General features: G+C 39.6%; 2 protein-coding genes across 3 annotated transcripts in view; one reads left to right on the forward strand and one right to left on the reverse strand.

The window, feature by feature from the left end:
- The window catches only part of LOC5576995 (chitinase-3-like protein 1), a 30832-nt gene extending 26989 nt beyond the window's left edge, over positions 1–3843 (forward strand). The window contains exon 4 of the mRNA XM_001663047.2: positions 3277–3843. Coding sequence (XP_001663097.2) covers positions 3277–3633 — 357 coding nt within the window. The 3' untranslated portion in view covers positions 3634–3843. The remainder of the gene's footprint in view (positions 1–3276) is intronic.
- A 787-nt stretch (positions 3844–4630) lies between these two features.
- LOC5576993 (glucose-6-phosphate exchanger SLC37A2) overlaps positions 4631–17060 on the reverse strand; it is a 54620-nt gene continuing 42190 nt past the window's right edge. The window contains exons 5-11 of one of the 2 annotated variants that reach the window (XM_021843881.1): positions 15862–16642; positions 15732–15782; positions 10789–10972; positions 10576–10724; positions 10395–10518; positions 5007–5084; positions 4631–4940 (exon numbers count right to left, since the gene is read on the reverse strand). In XM_021843881.1, coding sequence (XP_021699573.1) covers positions 4774–4940; positions 5007–5084; positions 10395–10518; positions 10576–10724; positions 10789–10972; positions 15732–15782; positions 15862–16642 — 1534 coding nt within the window. In that variant the 3' untranslated portion in view covers positions 4631–4773. The remainder of the gene's footprint in view (positions 4941–5006; positions 5085–10394; positions 10519–10575; positions 10725–10788; positions 10973–15731; positions 15783–15861; positions 16643–17060) is intronic. The other variant, XM_021843882.1, reaches the window with a different exon arrangement.

Consider the following 17060-nt stretch of genomic DNA (forward strand, 5'->3'; position numbering starts at 1 on the left):
GTAGATGGAGCATATGACCCCTTGCTTCCACTTCTCCAGCAGCTGTTCCGTTTCCCAGATTCTGACAATCAGCCGGTGCAGACAGGTGGCCAACCTTTCCGAGCCCATTTTGATGAGTTCAGCTCTAATACTATCCTTACCAGCGGCCTTGTTGTTCTTGAGCTGTTGAATGGCATCCTTAACTTCTCTTAATCCGCCATAAACTAAGTCGTATAATGTTACAGAATAATTCGTAATACAATCTATACACTCGCATTGTATGCCAATTTTCATCATATAAATTATGCACATATGTCGCCTCCACTTTTGTACGCATAAGGCCTTTTGACGAAATCTGGTTGTTTCGATTACCTCACGTCCGTCCGTCAAGATGCTTCCTGCTTATGCTTACTCATTTTGGCTCGCGGCACAAAGCCCTCTCGTGATGCGTTAAGCATCTCGTTGAACTTGCACATTTCTTGTGAACGATGCAGCTGCTCCATTTCTTCACATTCCGCTTCTTCCAGGCGGCAGAATAGGCGGGTTTTCTGCTTTCGTTTCCTTTTATATCGCTCCATTGAGCTCTCGCCGAGCGGTGTCACGAACACATGCGAAAATTTGCTGGTTGAAATTACTGCCATTTGATTTTGCTGGGAACAGCTGATCTTTGTTTATATTTTCCACCAGCAATTTTTAAGTAGTGTTGGTGACATGTACCGTGTATGTACACGAGCGCAGAAACCACTATGTTTTGACGCGTTCCTTGTTGGAGTATTGCAACCCGGGCTGCATCATTGTCCACCGAATTCTGCCTGCATTCTTCGTCGAACCAATCGTAACATGTCCTTTTTCCACGTACCTGACGTACCCTACGATGCTCTCGGCTGCGTTGTTGATGGCTGCTTTTATGTTACTCCAGCAGTCCGCAAGAGGGGCTTCGTCAAACTCACCCTCTTCCGGCAACGTCACCTCGAGATGTTGCGCGTATGCGGTGGCGACGTGCGGTTGGGTCAGTCGCGCTAGGTTATACCGAGGCTGGTGTCGATACCGTACATTGTTGATGACGGATAGTTTTGGGTGCAGTTTTACCATCACTAGATAGTGATCAGAGTGAATGTTAGCGCCACGATAGGTTATAACATCGGTTATATCGGAGAAGTTTAGGCGTATTGTGCCACGAAGCGTGGGTTCGATTCCCGCTCCAGTCGGTGGAAACTTTTCGTCAAACGTAAAATTCATCACTGGGCTACTGGGTGTTCTGTGTTGTCCGTTGCCTAATGTTCGTGATTGTTCAGTCTGTGCAGCCTTTGGCTGAAGACGGTGTAAATTGTCTATTTTAAAAGTGCCGTCCATCGATCAAAACGTCGATTTATGATTCCGTTCTTGGAGGCGTCAAAATCTATCAGTCGTAGGTCGTTCTCGTTCGTCAGGGGGTGGGCGCTGAACTTTCCGATCGTCCAATCGTTCCAATCGTGGCTTGGGCAACGGTCGTACTCGCATTCGAGCTGCGCGTAAAATAAGTCCTTGTCATCATCAGTGCTTTCGAAGTGTGAGTTATGCACGTTTATGATGTAGGCCCAAACGCAATGATAGCGGAACGGCAACGGAATGCGGAACCGGTTCGCCAGCATGAATCACACCATCTCGACTGAGCTGATAACGAATGAAATTGAATTAACACTGAGTCGACAAGCTTGTTGTAGTTCATGCTGGCGAACCGGTTCCGCTATCATTGCGTTTGGGCCTTGTAGAAGTTGAAGATCACGTACCTTTGCATATTACCCATGACTTAAAAAGCTGTACCTAGCTCACGTGTGTTGCCGCAGTTCTGGTAGATAGTATGGTTACCTCCTGGGAGGGAGAAACCGATACAAAATTTATGCACGTCAAGGTGAGCCGGGATTTTCTGTCACGAACTGTCACTGTGAGCCCGGATCATTAACAATGGACAAACATGATAAAAGCACAGAGAACAGACATGGAGGCTCGAACAAAATTTTATCTGAACCATGTGTAAAGGTTCGAATCAAACATCAGCGCCGCCAACGCAGACAGCCCGACATACAAACTCGTTTCGACAACACGATGTCACTAGTGAACATCAAAATGCATTAGCACACAAATCAACGCTAGCGACAAGTGGCAATTTTTGTTATCGACACTAGCGCCTTTGACGACAGCGCCGCGTAACAGGAGTACAACGACATACTTTGAAATGACCAGTACAATGCTTTACACACGCTGACGAGAAAAGATGAACGTCTGTTCTCTGTGATAAAAGTGCGTAATTAATCGAAACATACTATTTAATTTCTGGACTAACGAGTTAGGGAGCTATCGAGTTGTAGAGCACAAAACTAGTGCAAATGCAATTCTAGGGACCATCAAGGTAGTCGAGAAAATCTACTTTTACTTTGGTTCTTTATCTCGATATCAAGATACGAAATATCGAGTATGGGACAGTTGCCGGTATCTCTTCACTATCAATAAGGCTTGAAGAAGAAGTTTTCATTATGAGATGATTCGTATGTACTTACATTACAGTACTAACGTGTTTAGAACATTTTTCCTAATTTCTCCATAGTGATTTGAGCATGAGCATAGATGACCTCACAATTCGTAGTTGCTACTCCGTGATTGACCAGAACAATCGAAGTTGCACAGAGATTCAATGAATGGGGCTTGGGACTAGCTTACCATTCTCAATATGCACAAATGGAGAGCTCAAAATTTAAAAGTCAATGAAGGCGGTCACGTCCTCACGGTCATCAGGGATGGGAAGGAATGTAAGTATACCTCTGCATCTCTACAGTTGTCATGGAAAGGATATTGGGTTAGTATGATAAGGTAGATATCTAGGAAAGACATGCGATCCATGCTATAATCTCTCCTAACTGAATTCGCGATATTATTTGATAATTGCATTGTACGCCGAACAAGTGTTCATCACTCGCCTCGCAAAAGCAAGCGACGCGATCAATAGATCAAACACTATGCTAACGATTCGCGGCGCTTTTTCATTTCACAAGTTTGATCCTGCCCTCATCGTCCGCCCCCGCAGGAGCAAGCAACAAGGTCAAACACTGCTCTCGAAATTTCTTCATCGTGATTTCCATATAAACTTACATTACCCATTTTTAAATCCTTAAAATAAACGAAAATTTCACAGAATACTATTTTTATCGTAAGGATGGTAAGGAAGATATGGGAGGTTGGAATATAATACTTGTGTTTTTAACCCGTCTAAAGTACATTTGGTGTCTGTATAATTTACGAATATTCCTCATTGTTTTGTAGATGGACTACGTTTTACAGATGGAGCTTGGCGGTGCTATGGTATGGTCACTGGAATCTGACGATTTTCTTGGAGTGTGCCATAGCCAGAGCAATATTCTAATAAACACTATATATTCCGCCATGAACAATGGGCTAACGCCACCAACGACCGCAGCAACAACCTCTACGACCGGCTGGGTTCCATCCGAATGCACGGGAGATGGACTTTTCCCTGATCCGGATTCGTGTAAAAAATACTACGTTTGCTCAAACGGACACATTTTCGAATTCTCTTGTCCAGATGGTTTACTTTTTGATCAACAAAATCAAATATGCAATTGGCCTGAAATGGTAGATTGTGAGAACAATCAAATTTGATTACACATATATTTCAAGCTCATCAAATTTTCTATGGGTAACTACCTCAACGTACTCAGTATTTATATTCGTGGAATTGCAAATGAAGGTTTTTGGAAGATTCATATAGGTTATGTCTTGTTAATGTCGATCTCTAAAAGGTCGGTTATTACAAACATACATATTAACACAAACCGTAACGGAATAAAATGACACTTTCCAAAAAAAAAAGCGGATTGATTGTATTTAACCCGAAATACTTCCACCAAAAATATCTCTTCATTCAAACCTGAAACTCATATACATATATGAATATGTAACGGTTCGTAGTATCGCCTCCGCAGGTTATCGAGGTTTTGTCGCGGTTAGTGTAGTTTTCGTATTATTTGAATGTTCATAATGCAGGAAAGTGTTTGTGTTGTGTGTTTCCTTCTTCTTTGGTCACCCGATAACCATGCAGCTAGCCAAATATCTTCCATCATTGACAATCAGATGGCGTGTGCGGCATACAATGTTGGTTACATGCATTGGTAGAAAATGGAGGCCATGGATTATGAGTGGTACGGTTCTGTGGTATAATCACGGGGTTCTGTGTCCCTAACAAACCACATTCACTCGTCCACCTTTCTTTGGTGGGATTACTTGGGCAAATGGCCGATTTCAGTCTTTGGACTGTTGAGGGTCTGGAAAAACGATACAACCTAAAGCCTGATTCGCTGCTGACATGTAATTTCTCGGCCTATCTTGATGCATGGGAAATTTCTGCAAGGAATCGATCAAGAATGCGCTCTTTTCTGATCGCAGTACGCAATTGAAAAGAACTGTCAGTTCAAATGGGAGTCGCTGTAGGAAATTTCTGCTAGGAATCGGCGAGCAAATCAGGCTTAACGCTTCAACCTTTATCTCAGCTTTCTTTGATCAGTCAACAGGCATCCACCACCGGAATGTATTGACATATTGCAGCATAAACTGTCTCAAGGCATTTCTTTCTTTATCTAATGAATCATATACCATAAACTTTGAAGCTTTCCGCAAAAAAGGAAGATCATTATTTAAAATTTTTCGTTTGAGATGCTTAAAAATCAGTTCATATTAGCTAGGTAGTCATTTTTGAAAATCTTTAAGCTTCGCAGCTTGCTTTGCTATCTACTACGTTTTACGTTACTCTATTCGGACATTGCGCCGCCTCGATCGCCGCGATACTTCTTTGGTCACTAGCCGCAGTAGTAACAGGAGCGCCAATATATCCGATGCAATCAACATGTAGAAGACGTTTTCCCAACCGGACGATGATATCAATCCAGCAATCAGCGGCCCAACAGCAGCTCCTGTGTAATATGATTAAAAGTATTTTTATGCTAAGACTTTAAGCCACGCCAAGGGGGCATACATACCGATTGATCCCGTTCCATCGATGATCGCTGTTACAGTAGCAAGGGCTTTGGAATTGCCGTTCAAAGAACTATGTTGACCTGGGGAATAACGATAATTGGATAAATATTTTTTTTTACAATTTCTCTTTGTTATTGGCTGTTCAACATTCAATGCAATAAATTATCAGTTATGCAGTGTCGTAAGAGTCATTATGCAACGTTTTCTTCCCTTACGTAATTGTTTGAGCTGCGTTATGAATTTTCAGAATGCGTTATGGATTTTTAATAAATTTCAGAAATAGCAAAATAAAGGTGAATACATCTGATTTCGGATATCCTCAAGCGGCATTTAAGAAATGAGCAATTTTCGCTGAAACCAGGCCGCCATCGACACACGTATGAATTACAATTTTTTGCAATTTCTCATCGTAATAGGCTGTTTTTCATCACGCCAATCTGTCATGAAACGGCCTACTTTCCTGCACTGAAGTATGCAGTGCGGGAATAGTCATTACTCATTACGACAAGCCTCGTAGGATAAATTTCCGACTCGTGCTGTAAAAATCATCATTCTTCAACTTGTTCCGTAATAGTTATTTATGCAACAAGTTGCAAAATGATGATTTTTTCAGCACGAGTTGTACATTTATCCAACGAGGCTCGCCGAGTTGGATAAATACAACGAGTGCTGAAAAAATCGAGTTTTGCAACGAGTTGCATACAACATTTTTTGCCTTTTCGAAAAATGCCGTTTCAACTGGATGAACTTTAAAAGCACAAACAAACATTTCAAGAGAACCCACATGGCCATACAGTCATCCGTAGTTTCAATTCAGTATTTTTCAATCACGTAGGCTGTGATACAGTAGTACCCATGAATGTCACAAATTTTCTCGTTCTCATCAGTAGCGGACTACACGTTCGGATTCCACATCAGAAACGCCAGCCTGTGTCGGAACCAGATCGCACAACGGATATAGATGGGTTTATTCTACGAACGGCTTGTGGTCAGAATTGTCGGTCTCGTATAGCGAAGTGACAATTCTCGCCTCGAGTGAAGTGGCTCGCCGTGTAAACCAAATGAAAAGTCACTCGAGTCGAGAATTGTCACCTAGCTATACGAGACCGACAGTTCTGACCTCAAGCCGTTCGTAGAATAAACCCATCTATAATCCGTTGTTCGATCTGGTTCCGACACAGGCTGGCGAATCTGATGTGGGATCGGATCGTCCAGCATTTGATGCCAGACGTAAAATTAGCTCAAGAATAAGATGCAATTGTGCTTATAAGGCGAGACGAATCGAATGAAGTGACAATTGTCGACTCGCTCCCATTTGATTAACATTAGTCGCCTCATGCCACCCGAGGTGAGAACGACTCATCTCGACTCACACACCGCGCAGAATAAACACAAATGGCATGACTGGGTTATTCGGTTGACGCCCATCAAAACAGTACTGAAAAGTGCTACTTTTCAGCACCGAAAAGAGTGCTGAAAAGTAGCACTTTTCAGCACTGCTTCTTTTGATAGGAAAAGAAGGCCGTTATGTTGATCAACTTCTCAATGAAAAGTTGATTGATTTGCAACGGAATTGCAAAAACTACTATTATGTCACTGGTCGTTATTTCAGTATAATTACAAATAACTGCCGATGATTTAAAGAAGAAAAAGTTTTCAATTAAGACATAAGCTAAATTATGGCCAATTGTTATAAAACCAGTATAACTCAAAAGAATAGTATATTTTTAAAAGAAGGAAAAACTCATTATAAAAACACTTGAAAACCTTGCACACCATTGGTAACCCAGAGACGAATGAAGCATCAGCCTAGGATCTTGACGCGATGTGGGAAACTCACAACTTCGTTCTGAATTAACGGGTCGATATTATCATTCTTTTGGAGCATTATAGACAAACATGATGCCCCGTCACATCAAAAAGCCATCAAATTAACATGCTGATTAGTTATTGGGCCACACGTATGGATTCTACACATCAGGGTTTAAGTAATTTGATAATATGTTGGACCTTAGTCGGTAAAACGACCCATTCGGCCAAATGCCAATCGGCCAAATGAAGTTCTGCCAAACGGCATTCGGCCAAATGGCCGGACTGATTTTTTCACTCAAAATACTACTTCTATTCTTTACTTGACTCGAAGAAAAGACCAACGATTGAAAACTTGTTTCTCTGTTTTACGAAAAATGATGTTTTGCATGGATTGCATACGTCAAAGTCGTAGAAATTGATTTATAAAGTTATTTCATAGGGTGAATAACATTGCACACGTAGTTTTTTTAGCTGCTCTTACTCATTTTTTTGCTCAGCTTTCTGATGGTGATCTAAGAATTCGAGTGGTGCGCTAATGGTGCAAAAAGGGGTTGACTGACGAAAATCAAGATGGTGACCAAATTCAAAATGGTCGCCAAAATTTAACAATTTTTTTTAGCTACATGCTTCCTCTATACGTACAACTAAATTTGCTATGTGACACATATCACGTTTTATCGAAAATTTTGAGTAAACCGAAACGACCACCCTTTAGTTTTAGCATGTTCTAGAGCAGTACTTTTCAAACTTTTTTAACTTTCGCCCCTTGAGGCCAATATTTATCTGAAGATCCTATAACATTTCCCCGAATACCATTACCCCGAAAACCATCACCCCGAAAGTCAATACCCCGAATGGTCAAGTACCCCGAAAACCAATACCCCGAAAACCATTACCCCGAATAGTCCGTTACCCCGAATACCATTTCCCCGAATTGGCACGAAAAATTCAAAATGAAGATCCAACAAATGAATCCCATATACTTATTTCATAGAAATTTGATTTTCATTTGAATTCATGTTCTTCATGTTATCAAAGATTTATTATTCTTTCAATCAACAGCTATTCTTCATGAGCCAAGTGAGAACGCAAATTTTACTAACAGGCGTGTACTTGATTTTGTGAGAATGATTGTGTTCACAGCAATAAATCATTTTTTCGAACTGATGATAATGCTGACATGTTAATATTAAAGACCTTTCCCGCCCTCTTTCAAAAGCGTTATATTATTCGATAATGCCTAATTATATTTTTATATTGCTGGAGGCAATGCGAGTTCAACATATTCTAAAATGTCATTAGACTATGGTTTGAAAAATGTCAGATAAAAATGTTAACTAATATTAAACTGACCACTTTTTCAAAAGTACATCGATAAAGAACAGCCTATTATAAAAGAAGAAAAAAACACTGTTGAAAGCGACAATAATTATGATGCCGACAATCACTTTGCTAGTGTCGAAAAGAAGGACAAATCTCTAGTTGGAAATTGTAATACTGACAAGATGTAATACGGACAAGTTAGTAATGCAGGGGCTTATTTTCATATATTTTTTGAAGTCACTGTCAACTTTGAATTTCGCTCAAGACAATTTTGTCAGTCGATTTTTTTTACCGCTTTCGCTCAAACTTCAACTCAAACGGTACAACTCGAAAGAACAGCCTATAACTCAATGAAGAGAAATTCATTGATTAAAATTTTTACACTGCCATTATACAACCTCGAAAGAACAGCCGATGATTGAAAGAATAAAAAATCACTAATAGGAATACTACTATTAAGCCGAAAGCTTTCAGGCTCAAATTCGCGAGCTTCCTTGAAGAATTTCTTGAAGGCATCACTGATTTTCGGGGAAGTGTCGTGTTCGGGGAACTGGTTTTCGGGGTAATGGTTTTCGGGGTAATGTGTCATTCGGGGTAACGTTGCATTCGGGGTAATGGTTTTCGGGGTACTGGCTTTCGGGGAGATGGTTTTCGGGGTAATGGTATTCGGGGAAGTGTTATAGGACCGCATATCCATATAATCGTAATACAATAACTATTATGTACATTTAAAAATATTTTCTTAAATATCGATAACCCACAATTATTAGAAAAGGTTTACTCGACTGTAATTTATAAAAGCAATTTTAACAATGTCTTGCGTGCATTACAGGCTACTGAATCATTTGCCGATACAAGTTCGGTCCAGTTTTAACTATTTAAATGTAATATATGCATACACGGCTACTTGTGACGAAGTTGGGGGTGAAACTTTCCCAAATTTAACCAAATACAATGTTTTCCGAGCAAACTCATTTCTGTTCACATGAATATATCATATTTGGGTGAACTACATTGATTATCTTTGCAATTGTGCATTTTTGCAGGGTGTCACCATCCCAAATAAGTCACCAGTTGGCGCGTATATGTAATATGATTCGTAAATTGTGATTTCATACATTTATTGGGATTTCATTTTTTTAACACAGATTTTTCTGGACGTTCATTAGGTTCAAATTCGACGCATCTCTGATATTTCTTCAAATATATTTTTAAATAGCATGTTTTTCGTCTTCGGTATCAAGCGGTTTTATCGTTGGAACCCGCTATTTGTCAGCTAAATTTTGCAAGATGTGTTTCTAATATTATTTGTACCATAAGAAATGATAAAAATGAGTGCAACTGAAACTTCAAATTGGGTACTGTACTTGTTTCCGTAAAAAGCTGGATGCGAATTAAAAAATATTAGCTTCCTTACTGCAAAGTTCCCATACAAAAAAAACCTTATATAAAATATTGGGCATTTGCAAAAAAATTTAAAAAGTCTCAGAAACTTATTTTGTACATCTAAAATATGCCGTGTTTTAAACTCCTAAAATTAATTACTAATTTTACTGTGACTAATCAGTCCGACCTTGTGAAAATCTCAAATACCGACTATTCGTAAAACTCACATGATATTAAAAAACCTGAATACATGACACTAACATTTTGTGTTTTTTTTTTTTTTTTTTTTTTTTTTTTTTTGGGGATTGTGAGTGCGGTCATTCATCCCATACATTTTGTGTTTGACAATCATCAAGTGTTTTCTATCATAAGTTTGAAATGACCATAATTAGATATATAGTCCTGGAATAAGATAAGATTGGAATTGATTAACCTTCAGATGTGTGTTTTCCAAAGGTTATGAGTAATTATAACCTTTGTAATTTGCCAATGCTCCCGTGTTAGCTTTTTCGCCCCCTTTCTGGATTCACTGGGGACACTTTGGGAATCACTGTTCTAGAGTATAGTGACACAAAACTGGAATACGAACGATGTGTTCCGATGGCGGCCTGGTTTCAGCGATAATCGCTCGAATTGTAATTTTTATTTTCTATCTTTATTAACGAGATTTTTAGCCCTGGGCTAGTTCATCTCAGGACCAACGGCTTTACTTCCCTTCCGAAGAAAGTCGTCACTGAAATTTTTAGTGACTATCTCGGAGATGGGATTCGATCCCTGGTCCTCGGCGTGAGAGGCGTGTGTTCTAACCCCAACACCAGGTCCGTCTCCTCGAAATTGTAAAACATGTTGACTGCATTTTAACTACTTACCTAGTTCAGCACTAACGGAAGTAGTAATAAGTGCATATGGTCCATTGACTAGCACTCCAGCAATGAAGAGCAAGAAAATGTTGAACGATAGAGAGATAGCACCCCATTGTTGGTAGATCAGCAACTGGAAATCAATAGAATAGTAGTAAGGGAGAAAAAATATAAATAAAAAATTACATACAGCAGGTGCGGCCAACGCTAGCATGCCAGTGCACGTCGATGCAGACATTCCAGTGTAGTCGGAGATTAGGCCAGCCGCTATGGCGCCAACAATGCCACCGATATCGAACACAGTCGATACATCTGCACTTAGTTCTGCCCCCAGTGTTGCTAAAAAATTAGTAAAGAAAAAGAATAATTAAACTGGATTTCACCTACCAATCGTTATACTCACTAGAGGACTGAATGTACAGTGGTAACCAGAAGAGGAATGTGTAACTAACAAGTTTGGAGAAAAACAGACACATGGAGAACTCTACAACTCCTGGAATCCTTAATGCACCGCCGAAACCAATTGCATCGTCTTGAACAGGTGTTCGATTAATACTGCCTATAATTGGTGTGCGTTCGTTTACATCCTGAAAGATAGATAAATTGGGAATGAAAGGTTTTTCTATTGAATACATGCGACTAGTTCTATTTAAAATATATTTATTTACCAGACGTTATATCAAGTACTAGGAAAAAGGCAAGTTTATTTTTATACCGGGTTAGTTTTGTGCCACTAGATAATTTGTTAGATTTTCCTAACTATCAGAAATCACTCTCATATCCCCGTTGTTAAGCAAACCTTTGTGACATAGTTTTTTTTTTTGAAGCTAAGGCAGCGTCCATTTATTACGTAACGCTGAAATTGGAAATTGTTGACCCCCTCCCCCCCGTCCGTAACACTTTTTGTCAACTTTTTTTATGAACCGTAACACTTGAGCCTACTGAGTATTGTTTGATCCTTCGACCTGGTTGCCTGCTCTTGCGAGCTCGAGCGACGAGGGCAGGATCAAACATGTCGCGCGTCGTTCGGGAAGAAATGAAAAAGTGCCGCGAGCGTTAGTATTGTTTGATCCTTTGATCTTGTCGCTTGCTCCTGTGGGGGCGGGCGACGAACACTTGTTCGGCGTTCAATGCGTTTATCGAGTAATATCGCGAATCCGGTTGGACGCAATAATTTCAAATTATATACTTATCGTTTACCAAAACGAATCCTTTACCCAACCCTTATCCATATCCAAACTCCCTGTATCCACTTGTGGAAGTGCAGAGGACTCCTCGGCTTCTATAAAGCAAGTATCACGTAAACATTTCCCTCCCATCCCCAAATTGACCTGCATTCGGACGTAGCCGGCGCCGTTATTGTTTGTTATAATAATGAGAGCACCAGTACTTACACATTGAGTATGCTACTGATCCCGAGTAGTGTCTGTTGGTTCCCTGTGTAAGTACAGCTGTTCTTGCAATAACGGAGTAGCATCTGCGGGCGGTCAATCATGCTCATGCTCATGCTCAACCGTAACACTTGAGCCTACTCCCCCTCCCCCTAGAGTGTTACGTAATTTATGGATGCCGCCTAACTCAAAAGCTTAACAAAAAAGGTTACTGCTTTAAGTCCCTAGATCTACAAGCACAAGACCGGTGGTCCTCTATGGACATGAAGCATGGACCATGCTGGAAGAGAACCTGCAAGCACTTGGAGAGAACCTGCAACCACTTGGAGAAGACACAATTTTATCATATGATTATTGGCAATACTCGAGTAGCAACGGGCGGCCAGTAAAGCTCAAAAATTTTATCATTAAATTCTATCACAAATTTCATTGAAGTCTGTAAGAATATTTGAAGGATTCGAACCCAAATTTAACTAAGGACACCTTCAAGCATATCTCTAAGCATGGATATCTGAAGGACCTCCTTCAAGTATTTTTCCATATAGTGCCCTCCAGGAATTCAAACAGGGTTCATTTCAGGAACTTGCCTACACGTAGAGAAATGAATTATAAACGCAAATAAAATTTAGTTCAAATCGAGCAATTTTACAGTTTATTACAGCGACAAACTAATTTCGAGTTTGATTTGAACTGCTCTTAGTTAGGATTACATTTTTTCATATTTTTATCCGTCCAAAATAAAAAAAAACGCTTCCAATATTTAATTTTTGGTTAAAAATAATGACGATTTGGTTGATTCAATAAAAAATGCGTTTTCATACGAAGGCCCGTTTGATGTTTGAAGAAAATAAACAGGTTTCGAATAGGAATTAACCCAGGGATTGGACCAGCAATTTTTCCCATGATTCTACTTATATTTCATCCAAAGACTACAAGGGACTGAAGGGATTTCATCCGGCATTCTTAAAGAGATTTAATCAAGATTTCCTACCGGAATTTGACCATGTTGTTTTTTAGGAATTCATCAAGGAATTCCATCAGAAATTCCACCAAGCATTTCAATAACAGATTTGCGGATTTTATTGTGGGAATTCTAGTGGAATCTTTGAAAAACTCCCTGGTGAAATCGCCGGAGGAAAGTTTTAATCCCTGATGAAATTCATGCTGGAAATTTTTGAACAAATTTCTGATAGAATGTCTGGAAGATTTCTTGGTGAAATTCCTAAAAAATACTGTTCTAGCAGTCTGAAAAAAATCCTAGTAGAATCCCCACTAAAATTTCTGGTGGAATCGTTGCAGGATTGAAGGAGAAATTTAAGTAAAAGTTAGTAAAAGTTCGTAGAAGAAATATGAAAGGAACCTCTGGAGAAATTCATGGTAAAATCGTTGGTGGAATTTCACAAGGAATTTCTGAAATATTTTTTGAAAAAAAATCCTAGTTAAACACTGTTTGGAATTTCTAGGTGAAATTTTTGGAGGAATTGTAGGTTGTTTCCCAGAAGGAATTCCTGGTTGAATCCTTAAAGGCACTTATGGTCACATTCCTGGGAAAATTCCATGTCGAATTCCAGAGAGAATCGATGGAAATACTTTTGGTGGGAACCCTGTTGGAATTTCTAGTGGAATCTCTGGAAGAAATCTTGGTACAAATCCTAGAGAAAATCCTTGTTTTTGGAAAATTTCTGGAAGTACTCCAGGTTACCCTGTATAATATACTGGTAAAATCCCTTGTGGAATTTCTGATGGATTTCTTCAAGGATTCCCAAGAAGAATTCTTGTTTGAATATCTGGAAGAATTTCTGGTAGAATCCGTAGAAAACATACCGTAGAGGGAATACCGGTGTAATCGCGACGGAAGAATTTCTGTAGGAATCCCTAGTCAAAATTCTGAAGAAATTCCTGAACCTAGTACTGGTGTAATCCGTGTTATTTGTTCTGTTTTAACTTTTCGAAATTCTAGACGGAAATGTCTGGTGGAATTCCATATGAAATCCCTGAAGAACAGTTTTCCTATCAAATATCTTGATTCCTGGGGGAAATTATCGGAGTTTTCCTGGTGCAATATCTAGTAAAACTCCTGCTTGAATCCCTAGAATAATTCCTAGTGAAATTCCTTGTGAAATGTTTTGAAGAATTGATTTCAAAACCCAAAAAAATCATGATTGAATCCATGTTGCTATTCCTGCCGAAATTTCTGGACCTGTAGAGGCAATTCTGTGTTGAAATTTTAGAGATTTGTGTGTATCCGATAGCAATATTTCTCCCCCGCTTCCTTCTGGAGAAAAAACTCCGCTTAAAGGAGACGAAATGTGAGAAGATGGAACAGCTGTTCCGGCTTCGGGCGGCGAGTCCTCGTGGTGGGATACGGTTTGGAAGCATATTGACGGACGAACGTGAGGGGATCGAAAGGTGGAAGCAGCACTTCGACGAACACGTGAATGGTACTGAGAGCGCAGGCAATGAAGGTCGAGACAACGGACGAAATTGCTTCGCCAGTACTGTGGATAATGGAAACCAACCAGCCCCCAAATTCGAGGGAGGTTTAGGGGTACGAAAATATAGAGAAACAAAAAAGCTATTGTGATTAAAACTATTCATAGTAGTACACTTTCCGAGCCATATGAAGCTTTATGGGTAGGAATGAGAATGTTTCACGAGAATTTGATAAGTATATACTGTAGTAGATTTTGTAGATCATAAGGACCTGAATTGAGGTCTTCCTGACCCGTGTGGTCAGAGTTCGCGACTACAAAGCAAAGAACACTAAGCAGAGAAGCAGGCTCTTTCCCAGTGAGGATGTAATGCCAAAAGAAGAAGAAGGACCTGAATTCCAGGACGATTTGGATGACTTCCAATATCCAATATCTTGTCAAATTTTGAGGACACTTCTTTTGACGCTTAATAAGTGCTGTTAAGCAGTAAACGTGAACATCGCGTTAAAAATAATTTATGAACCTGTGTTGATAATGGCCAAAATTTGAAAACGTTCTGGAGGCCTTGGCATTGTTCTATGTTATTTATACATTTCTAAACCCACTAATACATCGTAACTTATTGCAAATAACTGGTCTGTACACTTTTTGTATGAAAACATTTAGTTTCCGAATGATAAATGATTTCTAAAAGGAAGTTCATGTGATGTTCACCATATCTGACCCAGAGTTGTGCTGGAATAACTGTGTAAACAATTATCCGAATGTATACTTTCCCATCACTCATGAAACTACAGCTAATAGTGAAGTAATCATCAAAATTTCCGATACGAATGCACCCTTCTGGTGTAAAATGTCATTAATAAAAAAAAAAAAAATCAAAATTTCATTGGAAAAATATTGAGTTATGTTCAAACGCGAGCAATTTGAATTTTGTATGTCAGCCCTGTAGCCTACGGGTTAAATATTTTTTGTTTAATGGAAAAATGATGCAAGTAGAGGAATTAACCCTCACTTTCCCATGGTAGCACAGGTGATCCACTGATTTTCGACGAAAGCTAGCTAAACCGAATTGATACGATTAGCTCAATAATGATTGGAATAAGTTTATGCGCTCGTTTGTCTCAACAAACATCGAAAAAAATGATCTAAGAGTCAAACTATTGAAAAACAATCAGCTAACTATTGAAAAACAGTGAAAAACATTTATTGTGATTTTGAATACTTTAGCTTATTTGTAACAACTTTTGTTCAAGGTTTTTTTTAAAAACCCCATTTTGCCACTTAAATTGTCGAACAAAGCTGTGGGAAAGAGAGGGTTTATCGTGGCCGCTACTAGAAAAATGCGTAAATGTATTTTAAGACTGAACTATAACAAATTTTGTTCCAGTCTTTTCTATGGAAAAGAAATGATTAATTATCTAGTGTTGTTACCCCGTTAAACGGTTGTTCTCAAAACCACTTATATATAATTAGTAAAAAATATATAATGTCTAGTGATTATTATTTACTCATGCACTTACTATGATGTTAGAGTAAAAGCTGCCTCGTAAACTTCTTAGGGAAGGATTTTCCTAATATTAGAAAAAAAAACACAAAAAAACATGCCGAAAAAACAGAAAAACTTTGAAGTTAGAATACACATTTACGTACCTGTTCACTACTGGTTCCAACCGATTCTTCAGCATCAGAGTTACCACCGGATTCTCCAATTCTACCGTCCTCAATTCTCCTATAGCCTCCTCTACGGTCGCCTACTTTCTCGTGGCAATCCACAATCTCGGGTTGATCCACCAGAAACAGGAACATAATGAATCCAAACACGCCCATTACAAATCCGGGCACCACAAATGACATTGCCCAATCCTTTTCCACGTAGTATCCAGCTATCAATGTCCCCATGATGTTTCCAATCGATGTATGACTATTCCAAATACCGAAAATCAAGCCACGCTTCGATTTCCCGAACCAGCGGCCCACAATGGTTACCACCCCTGGCCAACCGGTAGTTTGAAAAATACCAGCCATTGCCTGTACCAGCACGAAGTACATCATCGAGTGAATATCGTATACTTTGGCAATTCCGAACAGATAACAAAAAATGCCAGAGAACAACATGCCAAAGGTCAAGAAATATCGTAGAGAGACCCGTTCAGCAATGAACCCCGAGAAGAACATTGCAATTGCGTAGCTGAAAAGAAACGACGAATCCAGCGTCCCCAGCAAGGCCGCAGAATCTGCCCCATCGAAAGGCGCATAGTCACACCAGGTGCTATCATTCGGGGGCTCTCCACCGTTGTGAATGAATTCCGGCGGAATTTGAACTCCGGAACAATTACGATGCAGTACGGATTTCACAACGGAGATCGGTTTCCTAGTCATGTGATAGCACATGTACGCCAGATAGGTGAGCGTGAGCACCGAGCATTTGAACCTGAAATCACATAAGAACGAAAATGCGTGAATAACAACCGTCACTCGAAAGTTTGTTCAGGAGATAACACTAATAAACAAATCCTAACGCAAAGCACATGGAGACAATACGAGGAGATAACAGCACGAGCTATGCACGTGTTGCGAATGCATGCTGTTTGTTATTTAAATCTTGCTCCTTCATTCCCGAGACTTGTGGGTGTGTGGAAGATTAGAAAGCAGAACAAATGACAATATAGAAGATCCATCTGCAGTGGGATCACAATGCAGTGAACTTGCACGCTTGGCCTTATCGCTTGCATCGCCCGACTTCGAACGTTTACGGGTAGCATATGTAAGTTTAGAAAGTATTTTGAGAACCATGTTTGATGTATTCAGGCAGTGATAACCTACGACAATACAACCTAAAAAAACCTATG

This window comes from Aedes aegypti, chromosome 2 (genome assembly GCF_002204515.2).
Source record: "Aedes aegypti strain LVP_AGWG chromosome 2, AaegL5.0 Primary Assembly, whole genome shotgun sequence".
NCBI lineage: Eukaryota > Metazoa > Arthropoda > Insecta > Diptera > Culicidae > Aedes > Aedes aegypti.